The 25,359-nt window shown below is 44.9% G+C and overlaps 1 protein-coding gene across 3 annotated transcripts in view; it reads right to left on the reverse strand.

The window, feature by feature from the left end:
- LOC142585380 (uncharacterized) overlaps window positions 1-25,359 on the reverse strand; it is a 229,933-nt gene that overhangs the window by 11,812 nt on the left and 192,762 nt on the right. For 2 of the 3 annotated variants that reach the window (XM_075696102.1, XM_075696101.1), the window contains exons 5-6: window positions 15,630-15,808; window positions 5,950-6,081 (exon numbers count right to left, since the gene is read on the reverse strand). In XM_075696102.1, coding sequence (XP_075552217.1) covers window positions 5,950-6,081; window positions 15,630-15,808 — 311 coding nt within the window. The remainder of the gene's footprint in view (window positions 1-5,949; window positions 6,082-15,629; window positions 15,809-25,359) is intronic. The other variant, XM_075696103.1, reaches the window with a different exon arrangement.

Genomic DNA, 25,359 nt, shown 5'->3' on the forward strand with positions numbered 1-25,359 from the left:
TTAATCAGAAAAAAATTGCTTGTTCACTACAACACTGAATCAGTATATCAGTGGGGTTATCTTGATTGGTGTTCTGAGCGGTTGTTTGCTCCTCTAAGCCTCGAGAACTTTTCCTTTGCCCAAACGGCCCAAATATGAAAGCATATTTTAAAATTCATGATGTCACACACATCTACATGCTCGCACTAAAGTTCTGAGGCAAAATTTCAAACAAAGGGCAGAGGAGAATTTAAGGTTCATTTTCTCCGCTATTAAACACCCCTTTTCTATCAAAAAGAGTAGAAGTTTTGAAAGAATGCTTTCCCTGCCTAAACGTTATTCAGTGTTGCTTTGTTAGTGTCTACCTTGATACCATCACAACACGCGTGCCACTAGGACAATCTAGCAGCTTAGATAATCAGGCAGAACAAGATATGTTCACCTACGTAAGAACGCAGCAGCTCATACAGCCTTAAGCTTTGAAGGGCTGGAGGCAAATGCAGCTTTGCAAGAACTTTGTAGAAGAGTAAGGCATCACATGTTTTCTGGAAACAGGTGCTTTTTTTTTTTGCCAGTAAATGCAGAGACAAGAGAAAGTTAACCCCGCGAAGCCCGAACACCATTTCACATCAAAGAAAATTAAAGCAACTCCTTCACATTTATTTCTGGCCATGAAGAGTGCAGTAAACCCTCGTTGTAACGAAGCTGCGTTACTCGAATTATCACTTTTAATCGAAATTTCTCCCAGTCCTGACCCTAGCGCATGCATTTTAAAAGCTGGATTACTCGAAGCATGCCAATAAGCTACTCCGTTTAGAGCGAACTGGCAAAGGCCCCCCCTGTGCACACTCATGGTGGCGTTTGCAACAAGTTTCCATGCTGGACGGGCGAGCGACCCTCTCTTGTCACCAGCTGTGCCATCGCACTGCCTGCACACCTTTCTCCTGCATGCTGCACCAGTGGGCTATCACTAGGCAAACTCAGCTGACCACCTTTTTTGCACCTCAATAAAGGTCTGGTTCATTGAATATTTTGCACTTATACCAGCGTCACAGAAACCTACGCAATGAAGCAATTCCTGTGTAAAAATAGGACGCCTTAGGGATAACTTAAGCTTCTTGACTTTCAGTGTGACGGTACCAGCTACAGTGCTGCTACTGTGCTGTGCTACCGGCCACTGGATACAGTTTACACACAGACGCAACAACAAAAAAGAAGCCCACAACTACCTCATTTGTAGCCCAGCATCACCCCTCTATTGTCAGAAGTTGAGGTGGCACTGCATTCAAAGGATTCTTCAACAATATGAAGCTTATCAGTTTCAAATAGCTATACTCCTCGTATTCACCTCTTTTAGCTTCCCCTGACGGAAAAAGACCTTTTAAAGCGACCTCTGCTGCCCCTGTAATGCATTGGCCAATTCCATCCTGAGCCTTCCAATTTCCGAACCTGGCCACTTCACCTTCGTGGAACCAGCTTTAATTGTAGGGCAATCCCACTCCGCTATCAATCAACACACCATCCAGCAGACGGAGGCCGCTATTTTAGAAAATCGCCCCCCGGTAACCAATCGAGATCTAGTCCAAAATGTCAAGATTTGTGTGGGGTCCAAGGAAAAAAACCATTAGAAACCATCTTCATGTGTTCAAGGCATCTGCTCGCTAAGTTCCCCCAGCTGCTCACACCTTTCCAGAAGCAGGAACGAATCAAAGGCTCCCAGGCTTTTTTGGCGATGTGCAGTGGAAAGCAGGAGGACTTTTTCAAGAGAATGATCACACAGGAAGAAGCTGGGTACATCACTGTGATCTGGGGACTAAAGTTTAATTGATGCAATGGAAGCATCTGGGCTCGCCGACTCCCAATGAAGGCACGTTCCCGACCCTTGGCAGGCAAGGTCATGCTTACAATCTTTTCAGACCAGCATGGTGTAGTCTTGATGGATTTGCTAGCAAAAGGGACCACGATTACCGATGCAGAAATCACTGCTGAGAGAATTGCTGGAGGCCATCAAAACTCAGAGACGTGGCAAACTCACCAAAGGTGTCCGCCTTCTGCAGGACAATGGCCCAGTTCACAACTCTCATGTTACCCAGAAGGAGGCACCCTGCTACGGGTTTGAAATAATGAGACTGATTTCTGAAGTCCCAATGCAGGTTTTGGAGCAGTGTCGACTTCTACAAACGAGATAATTAAGGTTGCCTATATATATGGGAGAAATGTGTGTCCTTAGGTGACACCTATGTAGAGAAGGACTAATAATTGTGCCAAGCTCCGTTGCCCTCAGCCAACAGGAAGTGGGTCAGGAGAAATCTGTCATGAATGCCACTCAGAACATATGCTCGTTAATGATGCCCGTCTCAGAATTTGGCCTACCAATTTCCGTTCTGCTTAGCCAATAAAACCGATCCTACATTCATTTTGTAATCTAACTAGGGGACCTGTTTTAGGACGATCCCTTTTGGAGAAGGTATCACTTTCACGTGGCGCGCATGGCATGTTGGATGATTTCAGCAGTTTTGCTCAATAAGCCATACAGAGTGCACTGAAAGTGATCCTCATTAGTAAAACTTCGTTAAACCATACCTGCTTAAACAGTAGTTTCGTTTTAAAAATAGTAAAGTCAAATCCCCGACTCAGTGGCCATTGAACATAATGTCTTTTGTATCCGCATAAACCGTACCAGTTTATTGTGTACATGTTGGTTAACACTTTCCTTCGCACAAACATGGTGGTGCGCTGTCTCCGAGATTGGGCTGCCCGGCAGAACAACAAGCTTCAGAGATCAGAATGGCCTCCAAGCGCCCTGTGCGCTTGCGCATGAAGCCACGTCAACGTCATTTCGGCGCCGTGCCAGAAAGCATTGTGGTGTCGTGCGATCAAGGACTCGCGTCATGCCGAAGCTCGGATAAAAAAGATGCCGGGTGCTCAGCATAGAAGAAAAATTATACATCATTCGTGCTGTTGAACAAGACATGAAGAAGTCAGCGCTGGCACGCGACAGGGATCTGCTGTTGACTACAGTGTGTGGCATTTGGAATGTGAAGAAGTTGCTCGGCAGCGCTGCTGCAACCGTGAAGAGATGTCGGCTACGAGGTTTGAATTTTCGCCACTGTTGCCTCTGTTGTTGCTGAAGTGTCAACTAGCGACAGTTATGAGGACGACACGGAAAGCGACAGCACGGGCGATTCAGGCCCGACAGTGGCAGAAACTGCGCATTATGTCAGCCTCATGAGTGCAATCGTCGTGACGAGAACAGCACCCTGCAATGAAAAAGGCACCCCGCGACTTGTGCAGCACTACCGTGCGCGTGCACGGAGAATACGTAACGCCAACGAGGAATCTGCCATGCGAGTGTTTGCCGAGAAGAGGGGGCTGGCTGAAAAGCTGGCTCGCAGCTTCAGTAAGTTTGAGGCCACTGTCGTCGCTGCTAGGCCGCCGCAGCACCATACGAAAATAACATTTTTGTCGCGCAAAGTGAATACCGTATTTACCCGCGTATAACCCGCCCCTGCGTATAACCCGCACCCCTAACTTTGAACTCGGCGGAAAAAAAAAAAAAAAACTCGCGTATAACCCGCACGTTTACCTGAAAAAAAAAAAAAATGAGCGCTAGAAAGATGCAACTCACACTCAGTGATCATTTCGTTTTCAGAACATTTATTCAAACGACCGCCACCACGTCACTGGTTATCCGATTCTTAATCGACGCCGCTCTCACTACTGCCATCCGAGGCTTCATCGCCACTCTCAAAGACGTAGTCGTCCTCGGAACCATCCAGACTATTACTGATCGCACATTTTTTAAAGCTTTTGCGCACCAAATCGGCCGGTATCGCTTTCCACGCATCCACGATCCACTGGCACAGCAATGGAATATCAGGCCTTCGCACGCGTGCCGTCGGTGTGAGGGCGTACATGCCGTCGGTCATCCACTGGGCATACAGCCGCTTCACGTGTGCCTTGAACGGCTTGTTCAGGCACACGTCGAGTGGCTGTAGCATGGACGTCATGCCGCCAGGTATTATGACGAGGTCGGTGCTGGTCTCGGCAAGGCGAGCCTTCACCGCATCAGTGCAGTGGCCTCTGAAGGAATCTAGTACGAGCATCGACCGGCGTGCCAGCAAGGCACCTGGTCTTCGCTCCCAGATTACTCGAAGCCAGTCACCGACTAGGCCACTGTTCATCCACGAATTTTCTTCCGCACGCACAACGATTCCTGGGGGCAGTGGAATGCTAGGTAGCGTCTTGCGTTTGAAAATCACATACGGGCGCAGTTTCGTGCCGTCAGCCAAAGCGCATAGCATGACTGTGCAGCGCAGCTTGGCATTTCCGCCGGTCAGCACGCTGACTGATTTGGAGCCCTTTTTTTCCATGGTCGTGTCCATCGGCATCTCAAAGTACACAGGTGTTTGATCAGCATTTCCCACCTGAGACAGCAAATAGCTGTGCTCCTTCCGAAGTGCGATCACATATCGTTGAAAGTTCAACAACTTTTCCTCGTAGGCTTCAGGAAGCCGCTGGCACATGGTTGTTCGCCGCCGCATAGAAAATCCATGTCTTCGCATGAAGCGCTGAAGCCATCCACGGCTTGCACGAAACTCACGTGGAATGTTCAATTCCCGGGCCAACTTCAGGGCTTCCATTTGCGCCATCTCAGTCGAAACAGCGTGGCCACGACTTCTCTGCTCCTCAATGAACTTCGCAAGCTGCGTCTCGAGGTGGGGGTACGCGCCAGTCTTCGGACCCCGAAACGCTCGCCTGTTCCGGTTCGTTGCTTCGAGACTCTCTTTTTTCTTCCTCCAGTCGCGAATGCACGACTCGTCGACGTCATGCTGTCTTGCAGCAGCTCTGTTGCCGATTTCTTCGGCAGCGGCTATAATCTTTAGCTTCTCTTTCGCTGTGAAACACTGCCGTCGAGTCGCACTCATGATGCCAAAACAAAGCAGGCAAACAGTGCAAACTGGGGTAAGTACACTAAACAGCGCCTAACGCGAGGCTCAACAATGCTGGCCTTTCGTTGGCCCTTCATCGGCTTGACAAGCGTCGATGACGATGGGGATGGCGGACTACACGGGGAGGCCGCCGCACATTGCGGTGAAGCCGACCCCCCCCCCCCTCCCAAGGAAAAAATTCGCAGATAACCCGCACCCCCACTTTTTAAACGCGTTTTTTCACATTTTGGTGCGGGTTATACGCGAATAAATACGGTAAATACTGCATGTTTCCTTCCCCTTTTATCGCACTCTCTCTGAGTTCTGTTTCTGACAAGTAAGTGGGCGATCTCGTGCTATTTCAGTTAAGCAGTACTACCGTTTAGTACATACTTATTTCGAGCTCTGGCCAACTACGGTTTAACGAGGTTTCACTGTACCTCTGAAACTGATCATTCAAGAATACGCTTCTAGGTTTCTTGTCACAGCAAGCTCTGAAAGCCAGACGAAAAAGAAAAAACAAATTCAACTCATCCTCCTCCACAACGAATGGAATAGTGTTATAACCCTCAAGCCTGAGCTGTACTTGTCCAGCCAGTTTGTATAGAATTGCCAAGAACTTATTCCAATTATTTCACAACCCCCTTTTCTTTACCGAGCACTAACAAGTCATGCGCAACAGCATGTTCTACTGATAACTACTGGCTTTGGTCAGTCATGCACATCGTGTTATAGTCTACACTTGTTTGCCGTCATGAGTGTAGAGAATATCATTGCAGACTCTCATGTTACTTTGAGTAAATATCTGCCGACGTGTTACTCAATATTTCCACTGAATCTGAGGGATAAAGCATACAATTATCTTTTTTTCATATGAGAGCATAATGTGCAAAAACTAGGCAACGAAGAAATTTCGTAAATTACATTCACTTTTTCAGAAAACAACTTGGAAGTTAAAGGGATGCACAGATGAAATGACGGCCCATTTTTTAGGAAGCTGCATCACTAGTATCACATGCTTCCGAAACTTAGAACTTACATTGTGAAGCTTGAAGTAGAGCCCACAGGCATTGCAGACGGGCTCTCCTTCGTTGTTCCGCCTCCACAAGGTAGTGGCCGTGGTTCCACAGTTCGAGCAGCAAAGGCCAGCTCGGCGGGAAGTAGTTGGTAGCTGTGAACACGAAAGGCAAGGCACGATGTTTAACCCATACACTGTTCCTCACAACAAATCTCGCAAGTGCAACCCCTCATACTCTCGAGTATACTAGTTTCGTGCATTAAGCTCGCTTCCTGCCTCTTCCAAAGCATTTCGTACAAAAATAATATAACAGACCAGTGTCACCTATCTGAGGAGCTAAAGGCATAGAATATACAGGTTAGATTTCTGGCCGCAGGTGGACTGTACACATTAGTGCTCTGTCAAAGCTTCGTCCTGGCAGCGAAGACACGACAAGCCAGTGTGCCAGGTCCATCGGCGCTTTGACAGACGAGACTTGAAGGTAGATGAATTCTGACTTGAGACAAAAGCAATGACAAGCAACCACCTCATCAGCGTAACATGGGTGCCCGCTAACACAACGAAGAAAACTGCAGTCAAGGTGTTAAAAAACGGGAGTGCACTCAAAGCCAGTGCCACCATGCCCCAAATAGAGGAGAATGAAAAAAAGAAAAAGCAAGCCTGGCTTGCTGATCCCCGCCGCTTTACAATTGAGATGTTCTTAACCAGCATATTATACATTAATTTATTCACTCGTTATCTATGTTTTGACCGAGAGCGCGCCAGCAGGACAGATCCCAAGAACTGTTAGTTATGCCGAGATAGACAGTACCACATAGCGAATTACAATAGTACAGATCACTGTTGATAACAGTACACTATTGTACAGTTCAGCTTTCTCTGCGCTTACATGCAACACAGTTGAACTGCCACAACCTACAAAGCAAGATAAGAGGCGCAAACAGTGCTGTGGCCATGAGAAATTTTCTGGCATCCACATAATGTGAGCAACATTTCGTTTCACAACATTCACATTGCACCAAGCCATTCTTCTGCTAATGAAACTGCAGAGGAAGGCTAGAAACAGCTGCCAGCTATGACGTGCTGTTTGTCTAGCATGCCAGCAAAGAACTAGAATGAATAATATAACTGATAAAAAAACAAACACAGAAATGTCCAGCAGAAAACAACAGCATCAGTCCCAGGTTAGAGATTTCACAGCCTACGCTCTCAGCAGCAGACAAATGAAAAGTGAACAACTTTGACAAACTTGTCAGTATTCCCACGACTGTATAATGTACAGATTTTTTTTTAAATTGTACTCATTTTTTATCGCCTGTTGCACCAGTGGGTGATTCCATCAACGATGGTGGCATGGTGTGCAAGCCAATAAAAAGGCGAATGTGAAAAATGGGGAGGAAAAAAAATTCTTTACAAAAATCTAGGCCTTGCTGCTGGCCAGCATTTACCATGTTTCGCACATTGTACCAACTGTAACACAATATGCTCCGACACCTAAAAAATTGCATGAAAGTAGCACCCGTGCAACAGCTTCATTGCCAATGTTAACTGAAACACTTCTAAAAATGTTGGCATATAAAAGTCACACTTTTAGCTTTTGGACTTTCTCCTAGTGAAAAAAATCAACAGGCTCGGCTCCGCTCAGCTACGTTGAGTCATATCTATAATTCATATCATATCTATCAGTCATATCTATCATTGCATTGCACTCTCCCTTGCGTGCTATCTATGTCAGCCATACAACTACAAGTTCCATTTCGCAAAGACACACAGGTTAACTTCTGTAAAAAAGGCCAAAAGTCTATCCTCAACACAGCCACACTCCTTTTTGAGCCAAATATGCAGCATAAAAGAGGTGCACCTATGACATGAGTCTAGGTAATATTTCATTGTTGCTGTGTTATCGCGCGCTTTCTTGTTGAAAAGCTGGCAGGGGTTATCAGTACACAGCCTGCACCCGTCAGGATGATACTAGGTTCAGCTGAAGTCTACTCCACAGAAGTGCTGCGCTCTTATTGAGCTTTTGATAAGATTAAGAGATAAGTCCCTTCACTGCCTTAAAACCAAGTAAACCATAACAGGAAAACCCGCTACGCACGAGCCTAGTGCCACAGCAGCTTGTTCCTACAAACTTTTTTAACATTATTAAGTTAATACAGGGAAACAGAACCGAGCAGGACAGCATTCGTTTCCAGCTGCACACACACACATCCTTTGCTTCAAATGTAGCAGCTCGACAACCGACAGCTGGCACTCAGTGACATATGCGAGGCAAAACGAGGACGCGAACGAGCATTGGACGTACAAAGGCCGAAAGCACCATGCAGTCCAAACTAAACTTGGTCTCAATAGCTCTTGATATAGAAATCGCCCGACAACTAATTAAGCGCTGTTCAAGCTCCCAGCCCAGGGATGCAGCTCAATTATGAGAGTTTAACCATCCCTGCTGTGCAGAGCCTACAAATTTTCAAAGAGATAGACCGGCTGCACGATAGACCGATTCAGACCCTGGACCCCACTTCGCTGCCTTTCGTGTGAAGCTTGGCATCTGTCGGTTACCCAATCGACATCTTTCATAAACCACAGTAAATGTAGATGCCCATCCATACGGTCTATGATGTTTCCTGCAGTAAATGTGCATTGTGCATTGAGTATAGAAGTACTTTGATTACAGCTACAAACAAATGTAGATAGTCATCAGATAGCCTATAAGATAGTCAGTCCTGCAGTAAATGTACATTGTGCATTGGGTATAAAAGTACTTTGATTACAGCTACAAACAAATGAATGCCTATAAGATAGTCAGTCGCCCCACAATGGCCTTCCACGAACGAAACAGCACCGGCTGATAATTGACTTTAACCTCCGACAACAACGCAGCTGGCACTACTTAATTATTGTTTGCCAGTAGCCTGGTTTGCACAATCTCAGCCAATCGTATTATGTCAACATAAATGCAGAGAGCTGCTCTGGAGCAGCAAGAAACTGCGCATGAAGTCTAGCTGACAGACACATCAGATAATTATTAAGGCCACAAACGGAAGGAAATATCACCCAGACATCCAGCTGTGTTAATTATTGGTAAGGGAGGCTACGCAGCATGATGATGCCTTGCTATCGCAAGATGAGACCCCCCCCCCAAAAAAAAGATTTATATTAGAAGTGTTATAGAGTGAAAGCTAAACATAAAAAAATATCACAACTAGATTAAAATTTTGTTAGCCGTATCCAATATCTATTACAAAGGCACATGCAAAAACTGAAGCTGGATTTTTCACTGTTCTGTTTTGTACAGTACAGCAACACTATCGACATGCTGAAATGTCTTTCTTCTGGCAATTTGATTGAAAACCACTTTACGTATAGGCAGTACATGCATAGAAGGCTTTATGAATGAATTCTATGGCAAATTGCATTTCTTTTCCTTCATTACTTTTTGCATTGCCAGCTTTCAAATTCAAGAGAAAGGAAAGTTTTGTTCAAACTTTCTTTAAAATGAAATGACAAAGATATTAATTTGGTATCCAACTACATGCAACTTCAGTGCTGCAGAAAACACAGTAGAAGATATGTGCACATTTCACAATCTTATTACTTCTCACAAAAATGTGGCCACTACACTTCAACCAAGAAAAATAAGAAAAATATGTGAATAAAATCAGCTGTTCTGGATGAAACATGCTTGGAACATGGTCAGCAACTTCAGTAACTTATTTGATAGCATGTAAGGGGGAAAAAAAGTAATTGGAAATTAACAAACGAAGAAATAAGCAGCAGAACCGATCCCCTCCAGTGTGAACATAAAGTAAATGAGCAAGTGCAATTCACTGGTCAAAGTAAAAAAAAAAGATATATACAGTAATAGTAAATAAATTCTGTGATTTTACATCATAATACCATGATATGATTATGAGGCACACTGTAGTGGGGGGCACTCTGGACTAATTTTTATTTTGGATTCTCTATAAAGAGCACCTAAACCTAAGTACACAAGCGGTTTTGCAATTCACCATCAAACTGCGGCTCCCGCACCTGATATTGAACCCTTGACTTCCAAGCTTGGCAATGCAAAGCCAAGGCCACTGAGCTGCCGCAGCAGGTATCTGTACAAGGTCGCTCTGACTAGGTCAGTGGTGTATTTACCACTATAATCATAGGTTGTCATCGGCTATAAAATACAAAAAACAAATCCCCCTTGGCAATGCACTTTGTAGTGGGAAATGTATGCACAGAAATAGAACAAGTAAGGAAATACACAAGACTAAACACGCCCACTACACTTGGCCACAACCACCAGCCCCTACTTTATCCTCCCTCCCACGCAGTCTAATCGCTCCGTGTTCCTGGAAATCCTGCTACTTAGGACAACCTAAATGTGCAACCAGCAATTCTGCAAGCCCGTGTAGCCCATGGAAAAATTATTTTTGCATGAAATCCGCAACTGATAAAACTGCGGGAGTTAGTGCACCCGTTAGATTGTCATGTTTCCTTGTCCGAGCAGAGTTATAGCATGAAAAACAGAAAGAAGAAAAAAGAAGTTCTGAGGACACAAGAAGACTAACTAGACCCACACAGCACTCGGTGTTTGTCTGATGTCCTCGTGGTGTTTTAAATGGTAATACCAGTGACACATGGCCACTTCTGATCGCAAGTGGCTCCACTGCAAACGCTCGAAGAAAGGAGACAATCGTGACAGAAAATTTTGATCCCAATTGGACTTGACAGTGACTGAAAGTGCAGGTGTGATACTGGTATAACTCGCCTTGACAAGGTGAACCAACAGGCTCATAACCCAACCCTATTCTTTTTGCTCGGGTTTTGAGAGAATCAGTACACTGCAATTTCTAGTTTATCCCATAGCTCACTGTCCTTACTTTTTTCTTTTTTCCCTGTGTTATTATTAAATTTTGGAGCCTTATGTGCGAAAATCACAATCTGGTTATGAAGCACGCCACAGTGCAGAGCATCAAATTCATTTTGATCACCTGATGTTCTTTAACACGCACTTAAATCTAAGCACACGAGTGTGTTTACAATTTGAAATGCTGCCACCGCAGCTGGGACTGAACTCATGACCTCGAGATTAGTGGCTCAACTTCGTAGCTACTAAGCTACCATGACACATCCTTTCGCTGTGTTAAAGGCGCCCTGAACCACCCCTCGGGCTTGATGAAATAACATAGTCTGTGGGGAACGTATGCTGCCATGAACATCTCAGCCAAGTTTTGCTATCGTATGCGGTGTGTGGACCTCGCAAGCAGAGCACGAAGTCACCTTTCTCTCAAACGCTCCCTTTTCAACAGAAGCCTGCTTCTCATTTTCTTCTGGACACTTTCTTTCGTAATAAAGCGGATTCCGATATGCAGCTGCTATTGATAACTGCGGTCGGCTATGTAGCGAAGATACCGCAGCCGCCTCGGTGTGCCGCCCTGAGACCACTGGCTAAGCGCACTGATGCTCACTGAAAACAACCATGTTTGGTTTACATTTGGCACATCATAGGCGCCAAAATCGGAAGTCGTGACAACTACGTTAACACCTAAAATTAAACCTGAAGTGCGTGTCCCGGTGACATTTAGAAGGCACTTAAATTTAGAAGCACGCAAGTTCGCATCCGCGCGCCCACGCATGTGCAGACGGTGCGGCATGGCTCGTACGTGTCGAAACGCGGCGTGATCTCGCGAAACAGCTCCTCTCTGTTATCACGCACTTGGGTTGCCTCGCATCGGCACGCCTGGCTACGCAGCTACGGCGCGGTACAATCAACTCTCGGTGAAGCAGACTTAAATCACGCAAGAAAGTGCTTCTTCTTTGGTTTTTGTGCTGATCTAACAGCTATAAAAATCTAAGTTTATGAATATCGAAGCATTTTGAAACACAGTCAATAACAAAGTACGAAGCAGCGTCTGCCAAGGTGCCTGTGAGTGAGCCCAGTGAGCGCGCGCTATCGTGTCTTTGTGGATGCAAGCTGCCGTTCCTCGCGAGGCATGGCAGGTGCTATGCGCACGGACGCGGGCTTGCGCACGTCCGCAAGTGCGCGTGTGGTCTCGGTTTTCTATACAGCACGGAAATATAGCACTAACTTACAATCGGGACTTTGGCAAAACCCTTGTAAGCACTGTAACAGTGAAGACGAATTTTGAACAGCTGAACTGAAATAAAGAAAGTACTCAGGGAGACAGACAAGGACATTGCTGTCCTTGATTATCTTCCTTGGTCTTTTTTTTTTTTTTTTCAGTTCAGCTGTTGAGAACTCATTTTAGCTACAAGCCAGCTAGCTCAGTTAAATATTTTGCTGATTGTAACAGTTTTCCGCAAGCTTTGAACATGTCTCATGTTTGTCCACTTCAGACGCTCTAATAAACACAGTTTACGGAACTTCCAATTTTGCTCCTGGTGCAGTGATTCAAATGTGTAAACTTCATGATCTACTTCTTTTCTTAACCTTACCGATTTTCGTCAATTTTTGTAAACATTATAAGGCCCTAAACCAAAACTTTGCTTCTGTCACTAGAACCTGGCTTTCTTTTTTAAATGCAATGAATTTCATTCAACTCAGTTCAGTGGTTGTTTAGAACCAGCATTTCTGCATTTCACACATGGAAACAGGGAAATCAGAGTTGGCAGCAAGCTAAAACCTTTAGGACAATAAAGGCGAATACTAAGTCAATGCAGACGGTTAAAATATAATTCCAGAAACCTCGCAGAGCTTGCTTTGTGCTAAGAAAAGGCTTGGGTTATGAGAAAATTGTGTCTGAAGAGTTCACATGCCATTAGCGCAATTCCAATTGCCTGTCCCCGATCAGGAAGTGGTGAGTTTGCCTTCGCCATCACTGCCGTTTACTGCCGTCGGTGAGTAAAACGCCGCCTGACAGACAGCACTGCGGTTTTCGTTGTAAAACAAACGCGTGGCCACACAAAACCGAGCCAAGCCAAATCGTTGGATTCACCGTTGAAACCGCTCTTGGTCAAGTAGCATGGATCATTCGGGAATCCCGCGACATCACATGGACGTGGCATTCTCTGCTACTTGCAATTTGTGTGAGTGTCGCGGGTCAGCAAAACCAGCGCAACACTATGCAATAACGAAACTATTAAAACACAAAAGCACAAGCAGCGCAGAGTGGAAAAAATGAAACCTTTTGACCACCCAAGTCGTTGTCAAAAGTAACGCCAAAACTCTTTTTTCTAAACATCAAACAGAATTGGACAAGCAGCACTTTTTGCTGTCTTATAATACAATACAATTATTTCTTTATAACCCCTTTGAGGGTCGATTTTTTCTTTCACCATATGCGACCGCCCAGGGTCGATTTTTTTTTATTGCAGATTCCAATTCTTATTATGAGTCCAATTCTTATTATGGACTTATTTAGAAAAAGAATTTGCTGCAATTTTTCTAAGGTGACCGTAATGTGAGAAAAAAATATTTTGTGTTGGTATATATGTACTCTTTATTCATGAATAAGAATAATAAAAAAGGAAATAAACTTATAATAAAATATTTTATGTAATATTATAGTTCAAGGCTTCGAATATGCGCACACAAGAATATTTCGCAAGTCTCAAATGTTGCTGGCTTTGCACCAATATCTACATCCATAGCATAATCGAACTGCGTAGGTGCGCGTACTCATGAAAACTTTGGGGTTGTGTGCCCGCCAAAAAAGCAAGACGTGTGACAAACTTCCGCTAATCTTCATCTTATCGCCAACCAGAGGCAATTAGTTTTCGTCAGTGCCAAAAAAGAAAAACCAAGCAACAGAAACGCATGCATGGTGGCATCCTTCCTATGCGCACCCCCGTGAGCACTAAACGAGCGAGAGACAGGCGGTCGCCCTTTGAGCGATTAGTAACGAGATAGCCATCAGTTTTGCAAGCGAAAGAAGCCGAAACTGCTCGCAGAACAAAACCCGAACTGCCACCCGCCCGCGCAAATGCGCCAGCGGTAGTATATAGACACGCGGGAGCAGACTAGCTCTTAAACAAACCATGCAATGAAAACCGACAGAAGGAGGTGCGCGAAAGAAATTCCATGTATTCCCAGATACTGGCAGCACAAGACAGAAAAGAAAAAGTTAGGAAATGGGTGGGCTTTTTAAACGTACAGACGGCGCCATAAATATATGGCATCGACCATTTTTGGACTTGTTTGTGGTGCTGTATATTTACGTCATTGACCCTCAAAGGGTTAAGAGTGGTGGAGTACTAGCAACAGAATTACAATGAGGAGCGCCTTCGTCATCTGGCTAGTACTTCAATGTTCTGGTGAAGTCTCTAAACGTGTCCTGCATTTACCTCAGTTTCTCAATTACTAAAGCTCTGTTCGCTACAATAATGAAGACTTAGATGTTGTTTAGCACTTATCACTTTAGCTTGACTCTTTATTTGCCTTCAATGTCGCTTTGACCCTACAAAGCCCAACACATCATATTTGATATGGCAAGTTCCACACCTCCAAATTCACATTTAGGTACAGGCACGGAGCAAGAATTATTTTAGGAGAAAAATCTGCTGGGCCACGACAGCATGCTCGGGCAGCCCGATGAAGTCATGGTCGCGTGAGGAGGAAATGATGGCAACACGCCCAATGCGTCATCTATTGTGCTGCAGCGAAACCTGCATTTGCATGTTCTTCTATGGACACAAAAATCGCAACATCGTCTCACATATTGTAAATTTTCCCTGATATCGTTCTGTAACATCAATAAATAGAAGTGGCGGACATTTTGCAGAAGCTATTAATGAATGCTGATCCAATTACAGCCATACAGCCTTGAAATACAATATAGCCTTAGAGCCTTGAAATGAGCTACTAGTAGTAATCCCAGAGAAGACGATGTCTGCCGACGCTGCCACAGCTCACTCACTTTCATTCCCACAAGATGCGGAAGTAAGCATAGTACATTTGGCGCACTTGATTTTTTTTTACCAGCATCCTACGGATCGTCAGACCCCTGAAAAGATACTATCTGAGGAGTTAACAGTTCGCAGCAATGGTCATTAATGATACATTCAATCGTCTAAGGCATGGCAGGGAATAAGTTAGAAGAACAATCTAAATATGAACTAATGGCATAGAGGGTAAGCACCGTGATCCGCTGGAACAAACTGTACATACCTTATTGACCTCGCGCTTTAAAAAAATATATATTATAGATTTGGCATTCGAAAGGAAATATATCACGCAGGTAAATGCTCTGTAAGTTACGCATTTTTTTGTGAATTTTTCAAAGCATTTGGATCCAGCGAAGAGGAACAAGGAACACATTCATTCATGTCTAAAGCACTAGTGGTGAATCGCCACCAAACGGCCTTGAACCGGTGAGCTTCAAAGCACACCGCAGGCGTTTCGCCTTCTCGGCGAGCCGACTTGGCGCTCCGACCGAGGGCGCATAGGCGCCGTGCCCAACACCTTGACTTTATTGGGATGCCCAAGCGCGCACTATTTCGCCTCCTCAATAATTCTTGCTCCGTGGGTGTGGCAAACTCAACGCAAAGCTCGTAATAGTGCTTCTTATATGCTAAAGCAAAGCTTCATTTGTGGATAGTTCAGAAAACCAATTGTTAGTTACTCCACCAATTTTAACAAAATAACATCTCATCGTCTTTTTTCCTATAAATGTACTCTTTGTGGCCAGAAATAACAAGGGCGTTTGGGCTTTGTGGGGTCATAGAATAAAGGAGATGCCAGGACTAACCAGTACCATTCTTCGTTGTGGCTTCGCTGTGGGTCTGGTGGAGCCGTTCATCTTGTGGTAGAGGCCACAGGCGTTGCACAGGTAGTGGCCGGTGCCATCCCTGCGCCACAAGGGCGTGGAGATGGCACCGCAGTTGACGCACTCTCGGGCTTCACCGAACCCCGCATAGTCCGACGAGTCTGCACGGGAAAGCCGGGCAGAAAGGTGCGGCAGACAAGCCGACCCGCAGCAGAACGGCACAGATTAGCACATGAGGACAGTGAGATGTTTTTGAGAGAGAGAAATAGAGAAAAGAGAGGAATGTGTTTTTGTAATGATTCTTTTCCCAATCCATCAGTTACACATCCTTTGCAGTTAAGTCCCATGCCATGCGCCACTACTGCAATCAATGAAATCGAGCCACATAACAAAGGATTGGAAATTGAATGGATCAAAAAGAATTCTTACAAATACAGCACCAAAAAGCAATTAGTGCCGGCATCAGCATAAACATGTAAAGTTGCCATACAGGCCAATTTCACCGCTAGATTAACTGTGCGAATGCGGGCACGAGGGCTGTTGGTAGCCATCAGGAGTCTGGCAACTATGGTTTGGCTTTGCTCACTGAGTAACAAATGTAACAGCACCCTTTTTCTTCTTTTCTTTCTATACATAATCGCATGTATTACCAAGAAATAAAAGAAACTTGCAGGCGTGAGGACTTGGATGGCAGTGCACGATCAAAAACAACTAAGTGGTGCAACTTACACTTCTGTTGTCCTTGATGCTTAACTCAAGCTTGGCCTACACTTGCACATAGCAATGACATGGCCAGAACTAGTGGTATAATGGCGCAGGCACTAACTGTGTATGCCCCTTTCAAGCATGGTTTGATGGCAACAAAAGACGTGCCTGCAGCCAGAGCGCCAATGATTTGACAAACCTCACTCACTGTGTAAAAAAAAAAAAAGTTCACTACCGCCACATTCCAAGCCATCCTTTGAGACATCACCCACCTCAATATATTGCAACCTATCTACTTTATAACATAAGCCATGCTACCACAAACCCACAACAATAGCCTGCCGAGCATAAGCACTGTTAAATCTCTGTATACATTATGGTCACTTTGTAAAGATTGCAAATGGCTTCGTTTAAGTGTCAGTTATGCTGGCACTGAGGTTTATCAAGACATCTTCTTGAAGAAGAGAGAGAGAAGCACAAGATCTTTAGGGAAACATTAGAGAGACAGACTACATAAGTCCAGACTGGTTGATTAGTGTTCTAAACCTATTTATGCATTTTCTCCTGGAAGACCACTGCTGTTTATCATAGTCCTAGTGACTTTAAGGATATTAAGTCCTTTATGGATAGAAAAATCTACAATGACAGCCGACTCTAGCTTACACTCATCTTGTACTGCAATGTACCTAAGTTATTAAACATTACTAGTTGATTAGCTACATAGACTCCCTACCATAATGAAATGACAGGAAGCCGAAGTGTGAACTTCAACAAGATATTGCCCACCCCTTAATACACATGCGCCTACCACTCAATGTGGTCTATGGTCTATGGTGTGTTAAACCTCCTTGTATGCTAAGACTAGTCTATGTTAACTTTCATAACTGTGATGTACCAGTCGCATTCAGCTTAACATTTTTTTTACTATCGCTTCAACAACTTCGAAAGGGATATCTTTTCTGTTGTTCAACCATCACCCAGTTTCATTTAACAAATAGGCAATAGTCTAGAAGAAAAACATAAGAGTTAATTTAAGCTTAACACGACAACACAATTACTCAATAGCAAGTTCACAGACTCGAGAGTACCAAGACATAGCAAGCTGGAAAAGTGTAACTGCAAAAAAGGTGCAAAATGTACAGCCGCGGCAATATCATTGCACGGCACTGACTGCTAATGTTCAAGTCACAGTAACAACGTACACACAAACAAGTGACAACATGATATAAAAGTCATGAAAAGCAACAATTTGTTGCAAGTCCACTAACAAAACCACAAATCATGTCACAAGGAGAAAGCAACCCTAAATACACAAAACATGTAGCAAGAAGTGTGAGGTCACGTTTAAACACAACAGGGAAATTACTGTTCACTGAGCTACGAAGGCAAATGAGTATACAAGCCAAAAACTTCCACATGCTTTAAAAACAAATACAGCACAACTTAATATTCATATAAGCAGGAACAGCAAAGTCCTTAATATTCACATCCACTAAGTTTATCATAATCACTGCCGAGTGCTTCTTGCCAAAATTTCTCAAAAAGGATGTCTTCCAGCACACATGTAGAGGCATGACAAATGTTACAGTGTTACAGTTATAAGCACTAAAAAAAGTAGCAAGCAAATACATGAATGATATTTTCCTTCTGGCATGCGCATTTCAATGCTATGCCAGTAGAGGAGATATTCATCAATGCTTCCAGACTTCCTGAAAAAAAGAAAATAACATTATGACAACCACAAAAAAGAACACTGCTGCAAGCTGGAAAGACAGATATAACGAATCTGCAAATTTGAAATTCACTTTATTACAATATTAAACTTCACTTTTCTATAGCACGACAGCTCATTGATTGTGTGTCAGACATCTAAAAGCCACATTTCATAAGAGACGGGAATAAGTACAGTTGCTGTTAATATAAGCAAGGTATTTCTTGCAGGCATACTTGTACTACTGCGAAAATCACACAGTGTAACAAAGGAAGCAACTAACTTTTTTGAGGACACAAAACTGAATGCAATAAACATTCCCTCTTTCGGCCTCTTATCTTAATTATTTCATTTCACTCAACAATGTGCAACGTGGGGGCGAGCACGTGCCTGTCAAACGCAAAACTTAGATACTCCGAGAGAGAGAGAGAAAATGAAATACTGGAGCATGCAAACAGACAAGCTGCACTGACCTGGACATCACCGGCATGTATACACAACGTCCTTGGGACAAACCTTTATGTACAGGAGACTTCACGAACGGACAAGGCGATAAGCCCCCATCACAAGGCCAATTTCACGCTTACCTCTACAGTTGTCCGGAAACGACACTCAAAATTGTGGAAACGCGCGCGTCGTCCGCAGCAGACATGCGCCAGTCACGTGAACCGAGTAGGGAATATCAACAAACTCGCAGAAATCTACACGGTAAGTAAGCACGACAAAAAAAATCCTGCCCTCCCGGCAAGCAGGTCGCCGTCTCGCGTCGTCCGCTTCAAGCCAGCAATGATTGTGCCTCTCGGTTAATGCAGCGATCCGTTCCATTCCCTTTTTCTTTGTTTTTTTTTTATACAACGCGCGTTACTATGGGATCATAGCAGACAAACCACGAATCTAACAACATAACCTCTCGCGAACAGAACGCGTGCTGCCTTCCCCTTTCCCAGCGCTGACGCACGTATCAAAACGCGAAACCCAGATAGCACTTGTCAAGAGCGTCTGCGGTCTCCCGGCGACTGGGGCCGAACCAGAAACACAACAATACAAACCTGTCAGCTACAATGGAATGCGAGAAACGAAGCTCCGACGGGGCAGAGTATGTACTCACGTTCACCTCAATCAAAGCACGCAGTGAAGCCCACATGAAAATGTAAAAAAAAAAAAATAATAAAGTTAGAAAAAGGGAACAAAGCGGCAAGCCAGGTGTTGTTTCCAGCGCGGATATTTTAGGCCCCAGCAGCACTGCAACGTCACGGCAGACGGCAAAAATACGATTAAAGATGCGAGACGGCGATAAGCCTCGGCGGGGGCTGGCTCGGCGACCGTCAGGAGAGTGACGGACGCGAAAAATTTCTGACGAAAGTGTGTACGGGGTGTTGCGCGTTTCAGAACTCAAAAGTGACGCGCCCCGAAAGCAGTGACAGCAATAAAGGATTATCACGATTGTGGGATAGCGGGATGAGACGAAACGTTCCCTTTGCGGCCAAATATATCAACATATACCACTTTCTTCACCACAGGGAAGCATATCCTCCTAGTACACGACCGTCTGCGAAAACTAGCAGAAAGTATAAGGGGAAAACTAGTTAACCTCAGAAACCACCCAAGTTGCCCGCAACAAAAGAAAAAAAGAAGATGCAGCAGCGGATATTCCTTTTTATCGGAAGATCGTGATAGCCAGTCTCAGATAAGGCGAGCCACACAACAATAGGTCGATCGAGAGAGATTTGAGGCGGCGATAAATTGCATAACGCTAGCCGAAATTTTGAGTGACGTGTCCGAGGACGCCCAAGAAATCGAACGCGTCGTCGGAGTTACAACATCGCGGCCCGATCACAGAAAGGTGCGCTCCAGTGACCACCAACAAAGCGGAGATTGCCAAGCTAGTTTCTTGTATGTTTTCGTTTCGGAGGCTTACGGTAGCCTTCGCTATCGGACCCGATAAACGCTGTCGGCAGCCGGGCCTGCACGAGTGGGCTGAGGGTATCTGTCCGCTGCTTCAATACGATCGCGTCACAACTAATGAAATCGTGCAACGACGCGAAACGGGCCGCGTAAATCTGTATGGAAACAATAACATACTTGGTTCGAGGACGCCGCCATTACGTGAAGCGAGAGCTTCCTTTAGCTGGATTTGGGCGATGATACGATAAGCAGCGCCACCGGTGCGTAATAAAAACAATTGTACTCGAAGTGATTGTTAACTTCAATCAGATAACAAAATTGAAAATATTTTTGTTTGTTTTATAAGAAAAACATGTTTATTTATGCAAGGTTTGCTTGTGACAACCGGTTTTCCCTGTCTGACCTACTTTTCTTCGCCGACCTCTGGCGCCGCTAGCACCCCTATCGGCGAACCACTCAACTGAGAGTGGCGCGTTGTTTGAATCGGCTTTCAGTAGGAGGAAGTCGTGAGCGCCTGTGCAGCCGCGACGACACTCGTACTTGCGCATTTTCATGAGTGCATCACTACACCAAGCGCAGCACACACGCACTAGTATAATTATTTAGGGGAGATGAGACATCCACCCAATCGTAGCAGTTGCTACAAAGGAAACCCATACGGGTTCCTCGAAAGAAAAGCCTCGCACTTGAAGAAAAATTCGTCCTGGTCCGGGACTCGAATCCGGGACCACCGCCTTTCCGGGGCAGCCGCTTTACCACCTGAGCTAACCAGGCGGCAAGCAGATGACACTTGTCGCTATACATTATGCATTTGTTAACAGCCATATAAATTACTGTATCGAATGTTGGGGCAACGCATATAATATCCATCTGTCGCCTTTTCAAACCCTTCAAAAGCAAACTGTTCGCATTACTTATTTCGTATCTAGGCAGTAGCACTCTCTTCCCTTCATTATTAACTATGACGTGTAACCTTTATCCCGGCCTTATTATTATAATATTTGTTTATTATTTTTCAAAATTTTTCCTCGTTACCCCTACCTCGATATAATTCCATTATACATAGTGGTTAATACAAACTGCACGCGTTTTTCTGTTACGGAAAATTATCTTTGACCTGAAGTACCTACTAGTTATAAAAAAAGAAACTATTCCTTTTTCTGTTATTTCACTATGCATCCAGCACGTGCCGACGAAAAGCAATGTAATTTCCTTTTCAAATTTAAGACTCAAATAAATGACTTCCTCTTTGGAGTAGACAAGTGGCTGTATACTAATAAACTGTGTATTGCATATGAATGCCTGCTCCTACTCAGAAAATTTTTGCTGATTCTCATGACCACACAATTTCCCATGCTATTCGTTTCACTCTAAGGTATATTGCGCCAGTTCTCCTTGCTTCTTTTATTTTTCTGCAACTTGTTTTCTTTTATGTTTACGATTTTGTATCTCATCAGTGTGCTTATTCCGCCTTTTACGTTCAATAATTTGCACACATTTGTACTATATTGCAGATACTGTCAAGTTCGCTTTACTTTGTTCTCTTTCTTTCTTTAATTCGTCGTAAAAGGTTCCGCCTACAGCTTTTACTTTCAGAATCCTTCGCGTATAAGGCTGTTTCTGTATTTACTTACCAATAAAGTTGAATTCGATTGATCCACATAATCATGAAAACTATGTGGCTGTTTACACGTAGGCCATTGCGGCGATAGATTCTAGGAGCTCAATGAAAATGGGGGGGGGGGGGGGGTCTTTATCATCCAAAGTGGCCACAAGAAAACGAAATATAACGAACCCAAATTTTATGTTCACTTGTTGCGCTTTAAATATTTGCCCTAATTTATTTCCGGAATCTTCGTCCACACGTGCAGCAGCACATGCAGACGAACATTCTCTGGCAAGCAGACGTCTGCTCCCGTTTCAATCGTGCTTGTTCTTCCTACATATTGGCACGTGGACTTGCTTATCTTCCACGGGTGAGCGCTTTTCACCGTCGAACAAATGTTATCGCTCAGCGCGGGACGCGCCTGCATGTATCGGAAGTTTATCAAATATTATCGACGGTTCTCTTGTCACCGAAGCTTGTGCAGAACTTTCTGGAACACACGCGGGCACCGCCGAACACTCTAGGACCCTCGATGACCCGCGCGTAAAAGCCGTCGCGCTTGACCGGCAGATAAGATTTCCGGCGATCGCCGACAGCGTTCGCCGCTATCGCCGTTCGTTGAGTGTGTAGCCTGTTTTTGAGGGCACATGTTCGCCCAATAAGACGCTATATTTTCGTCGTTCCCAGTTCTGCTGCTTTCTTCACCGTCACTGCCACGTGACAATATCGTGAACCTTCACAGACATCACCAACAACTGGTCACACGTCCTCTTTCGCCAACCACGCCACTGTCTTTCGGGTCGCCGTAACCACGGCATTGAAACGAGTTAACCAGTCTAACGTAACCATTTGCTCGCGTGAGCTAAAGCTGTGGCCTAAGAATTGCTCTGATGCGTGGTACAGTGCATCGTGACGAGCAGACGACATCTTGCTGTTTGCGGGATTTAGGCTCCAGTGTTCGCTCATCTCATCGTGGCTGCCATGCTGATGCACCGGCACGGTGAAAAGCTGAGTCTGTGACGTCACGTGAAAACTATCAATACAATGGCGGAACCAAGTGAAAGCCCTGGACGTACCGCTCCCTTTGAAAATACCATTATCGTTAATTTTGCGGTAATAGGTTTATTATTAGGAGTGAAAATAAATTTGATAGTTTCATTTTTTTTTTCAATTTCGCGTCGAAATCTCATGGTCGATACGTCAGCGTGACGCCACGGATTATTTCTCTTTTATTTTTCGTATTTGGGCCGTTGCGGCTCAGCTGAGGAATTCGAAACTTTCTAGTTCAGCCTTTGGCTCTTTAACAATACAGTGAAGTCCATCTTGACCGACAGAACATTAACTATGCCCCGGGACGCCGTCGAAATCTATGACGTCACGACGCGATTGTGCAGTAAGTTCCTAGGAGACGTCGCTACGCGTCATTCGTTCAATCGTATTTTATGGCATTACCAAGCATCCTCCCGTGCACTGTAAATGTGACGTTTTCGGTATTATAGAAGGCTAACTTACCAATACGGCTAAAATTATATTTCGAATAAACGTCCCTCTACGTCGTCGCTCCGCCGCCGTCCTGTCGTGTCGTCGTCGCAACTGCCGTCGCCGTTACCACGCCGTTGCCTCCCTCCATGCTATCGTCATTATTATGCCGTCTTAGTCATCGTAGCCGACATGTCACTGTAGTGGCCGCGCCATCGTCATCGTGCAATCATTACGTTGCCACTGTCCTCGCAGGGCTTCAGCCGCTTCATCGTCGCTGTTGTTCGTCGTCCTTCGTCACGCCGCCACCCCCATCACTGTCGTAGTCATTTCATCGTATCGTGTATATATATATATATATATATATATATATATATATATATATATATATATATATATATATATATATATATATATATATATGTGTGTGTGTGTGTGTGTGTGCGTGTGTGTGTGTGTGTGTGTGTGTGTGTGTGTGTGTGTGTGTGTGTGTGTGTGTGTGTGTGTGTGTGTGTGTGTGTGTGTGTGTGTGTGTGTGTGTGTGTGTGTGTGTGTGTGTGTGTGTGTGTGTGTGTGTGTGTGTGTGTGTGTGTAAACGAGAAGAAAGGGGGTTAACCGAGGGGCCCGATTTTTATTAGTCATATCATAAGAAGCCAATAAACACTGAATAGGGGAAATGTTGTCCTTGGTGTCAGTGTTTGTTGGCTTCTTATGATATGACTATATATATATATATATATATATATATATATATATATATATATATATATATATATATATATATATCTGTTGGTGTAGCGCATGTCGTTATTAGTACGCCCCGAGCACATCGAAAAGGGTGCGAGCACGGACCTAGCTCCTATACACGCGGACTGTGGCAATGAAGGGAAACCCAACGGGGCCGGAGCTTCTGCGCATGTGTTAGCGCGCCAAGTAGTCCGGCAGCGCTTGACAGTGCTTTTGTTTGCTCGGAACAGACGTTGAATCGACGCAGCTTCCACGTGCGACGGTTTCGCGTTTGCCCATACGCGGAAGGGAGAAAGCCGCAAAATAAGTAAACGCTTACATTCAGTGGTGTACGTGTTTTACCTTATTTTTACTGTTGCACGCTTATAAGGTGTTTATGTTTTCTCTTCCCCAGCTTAAACTATTGTGAATGAAAACACGGGACCCTTTTCAGAAGCGCTCTCACTTGTGCGCGCTTTGCCTCCGTCGCTTTCCATTCATTGCCACAGAAAGTTGTCCGCGAGTATGACGACATCGATTGTCGTCTGGGCACAGTTGAGGGCGTTCGCGCAGGCTCACACTTTAGCACAAGGTTGGATTCCTGGGCGGGTGTCGGGGGAGTAACAGCTGCCGCAGTTGATGAGTTCAGACTCGGAGTAATCGCTGAAGTCTGTCTGCTGATCTTGTTACACCCCCCGCCCCCTTCCTTGTAGGCACGGCACTGTGTAGCAGCCCTGCGCCTGTTCTCTAGAACGAGGTTGTAACTTTTGTTCTTCAAGACAACCCTGAAACGATAGCCACGTCAAGCGAACGGACAATGTAGCTCCAAGGAAAGCACAGGGGAAGTTACATGTGGTTTCAATTAAAATCTCGAAATAACAGCCTAGCGAGGGTCTGACTCCGTGACAGCTTTAGTGCCTTCGGGTATTGCCACATGAGGGTTCGTAACCAGTTTGCCTGCTCCTAAGCTCACGTACTATGTGACGCCTGTAATTGAAGGACTGTTCTACAACCGCCGCCATAGCCACGGGTGGCGCTGGCAAACACTATAGATCTCAGAGTCACGGCTCTTACACATACACAAAACAACCAAGAGAAGTGGACGAGAGAACAGCCGTATCACCGTAGCTCAATTGGCAGAGCATCGCACGCGTAATGCGCAGGATGTGAGTTCAGCTCCCACCCGCGACAAATGCTTTTTTTTTTTCGTTCACTTTTGGTTTTTATACGCTACAAATACCTCAGGCAACCGACAGAAATCATTTGGAAGCCCGGACACGCGGGACTATACGGAAATGAATGGGCTAACCAGTTCGTCCGAGAAACGCTACTTCGGGCACCGGATATTCCTGCTCCAACCCCACACGCTGTTACAATCGGCGCGCATAAAATTAAGGCCATATCAAGAGGTCGGACGATTGCTCCCCCCAAAAATGTGCGCAACACTCCAACGCAAACAAGGCACACTTGTAAGACAAGCACAAACCAACGCCCTACTCCCACCTGCTAGACTACACCGTGTATACCTGGGACTCTGCAGACTCGCCACCTCCTAAATACGGAAGATCTGCGGACGACAC

This window comes from Dermacentor variabilis, chromosome 6, assembly GCF_050947875.1.
Source record: "Dermacentor variabilis isolate Ectoservices chromosome 6, ASM5094787v1, whole genome shotgun sequence".
Classification (NCBI taxonomy): domain Eukaryota; kingdom Metazoa; phylum Arthropoda; class Arachnida; order Ixodida; family Ixodidae; genus Dermacentor; species Dermacentor variabilis.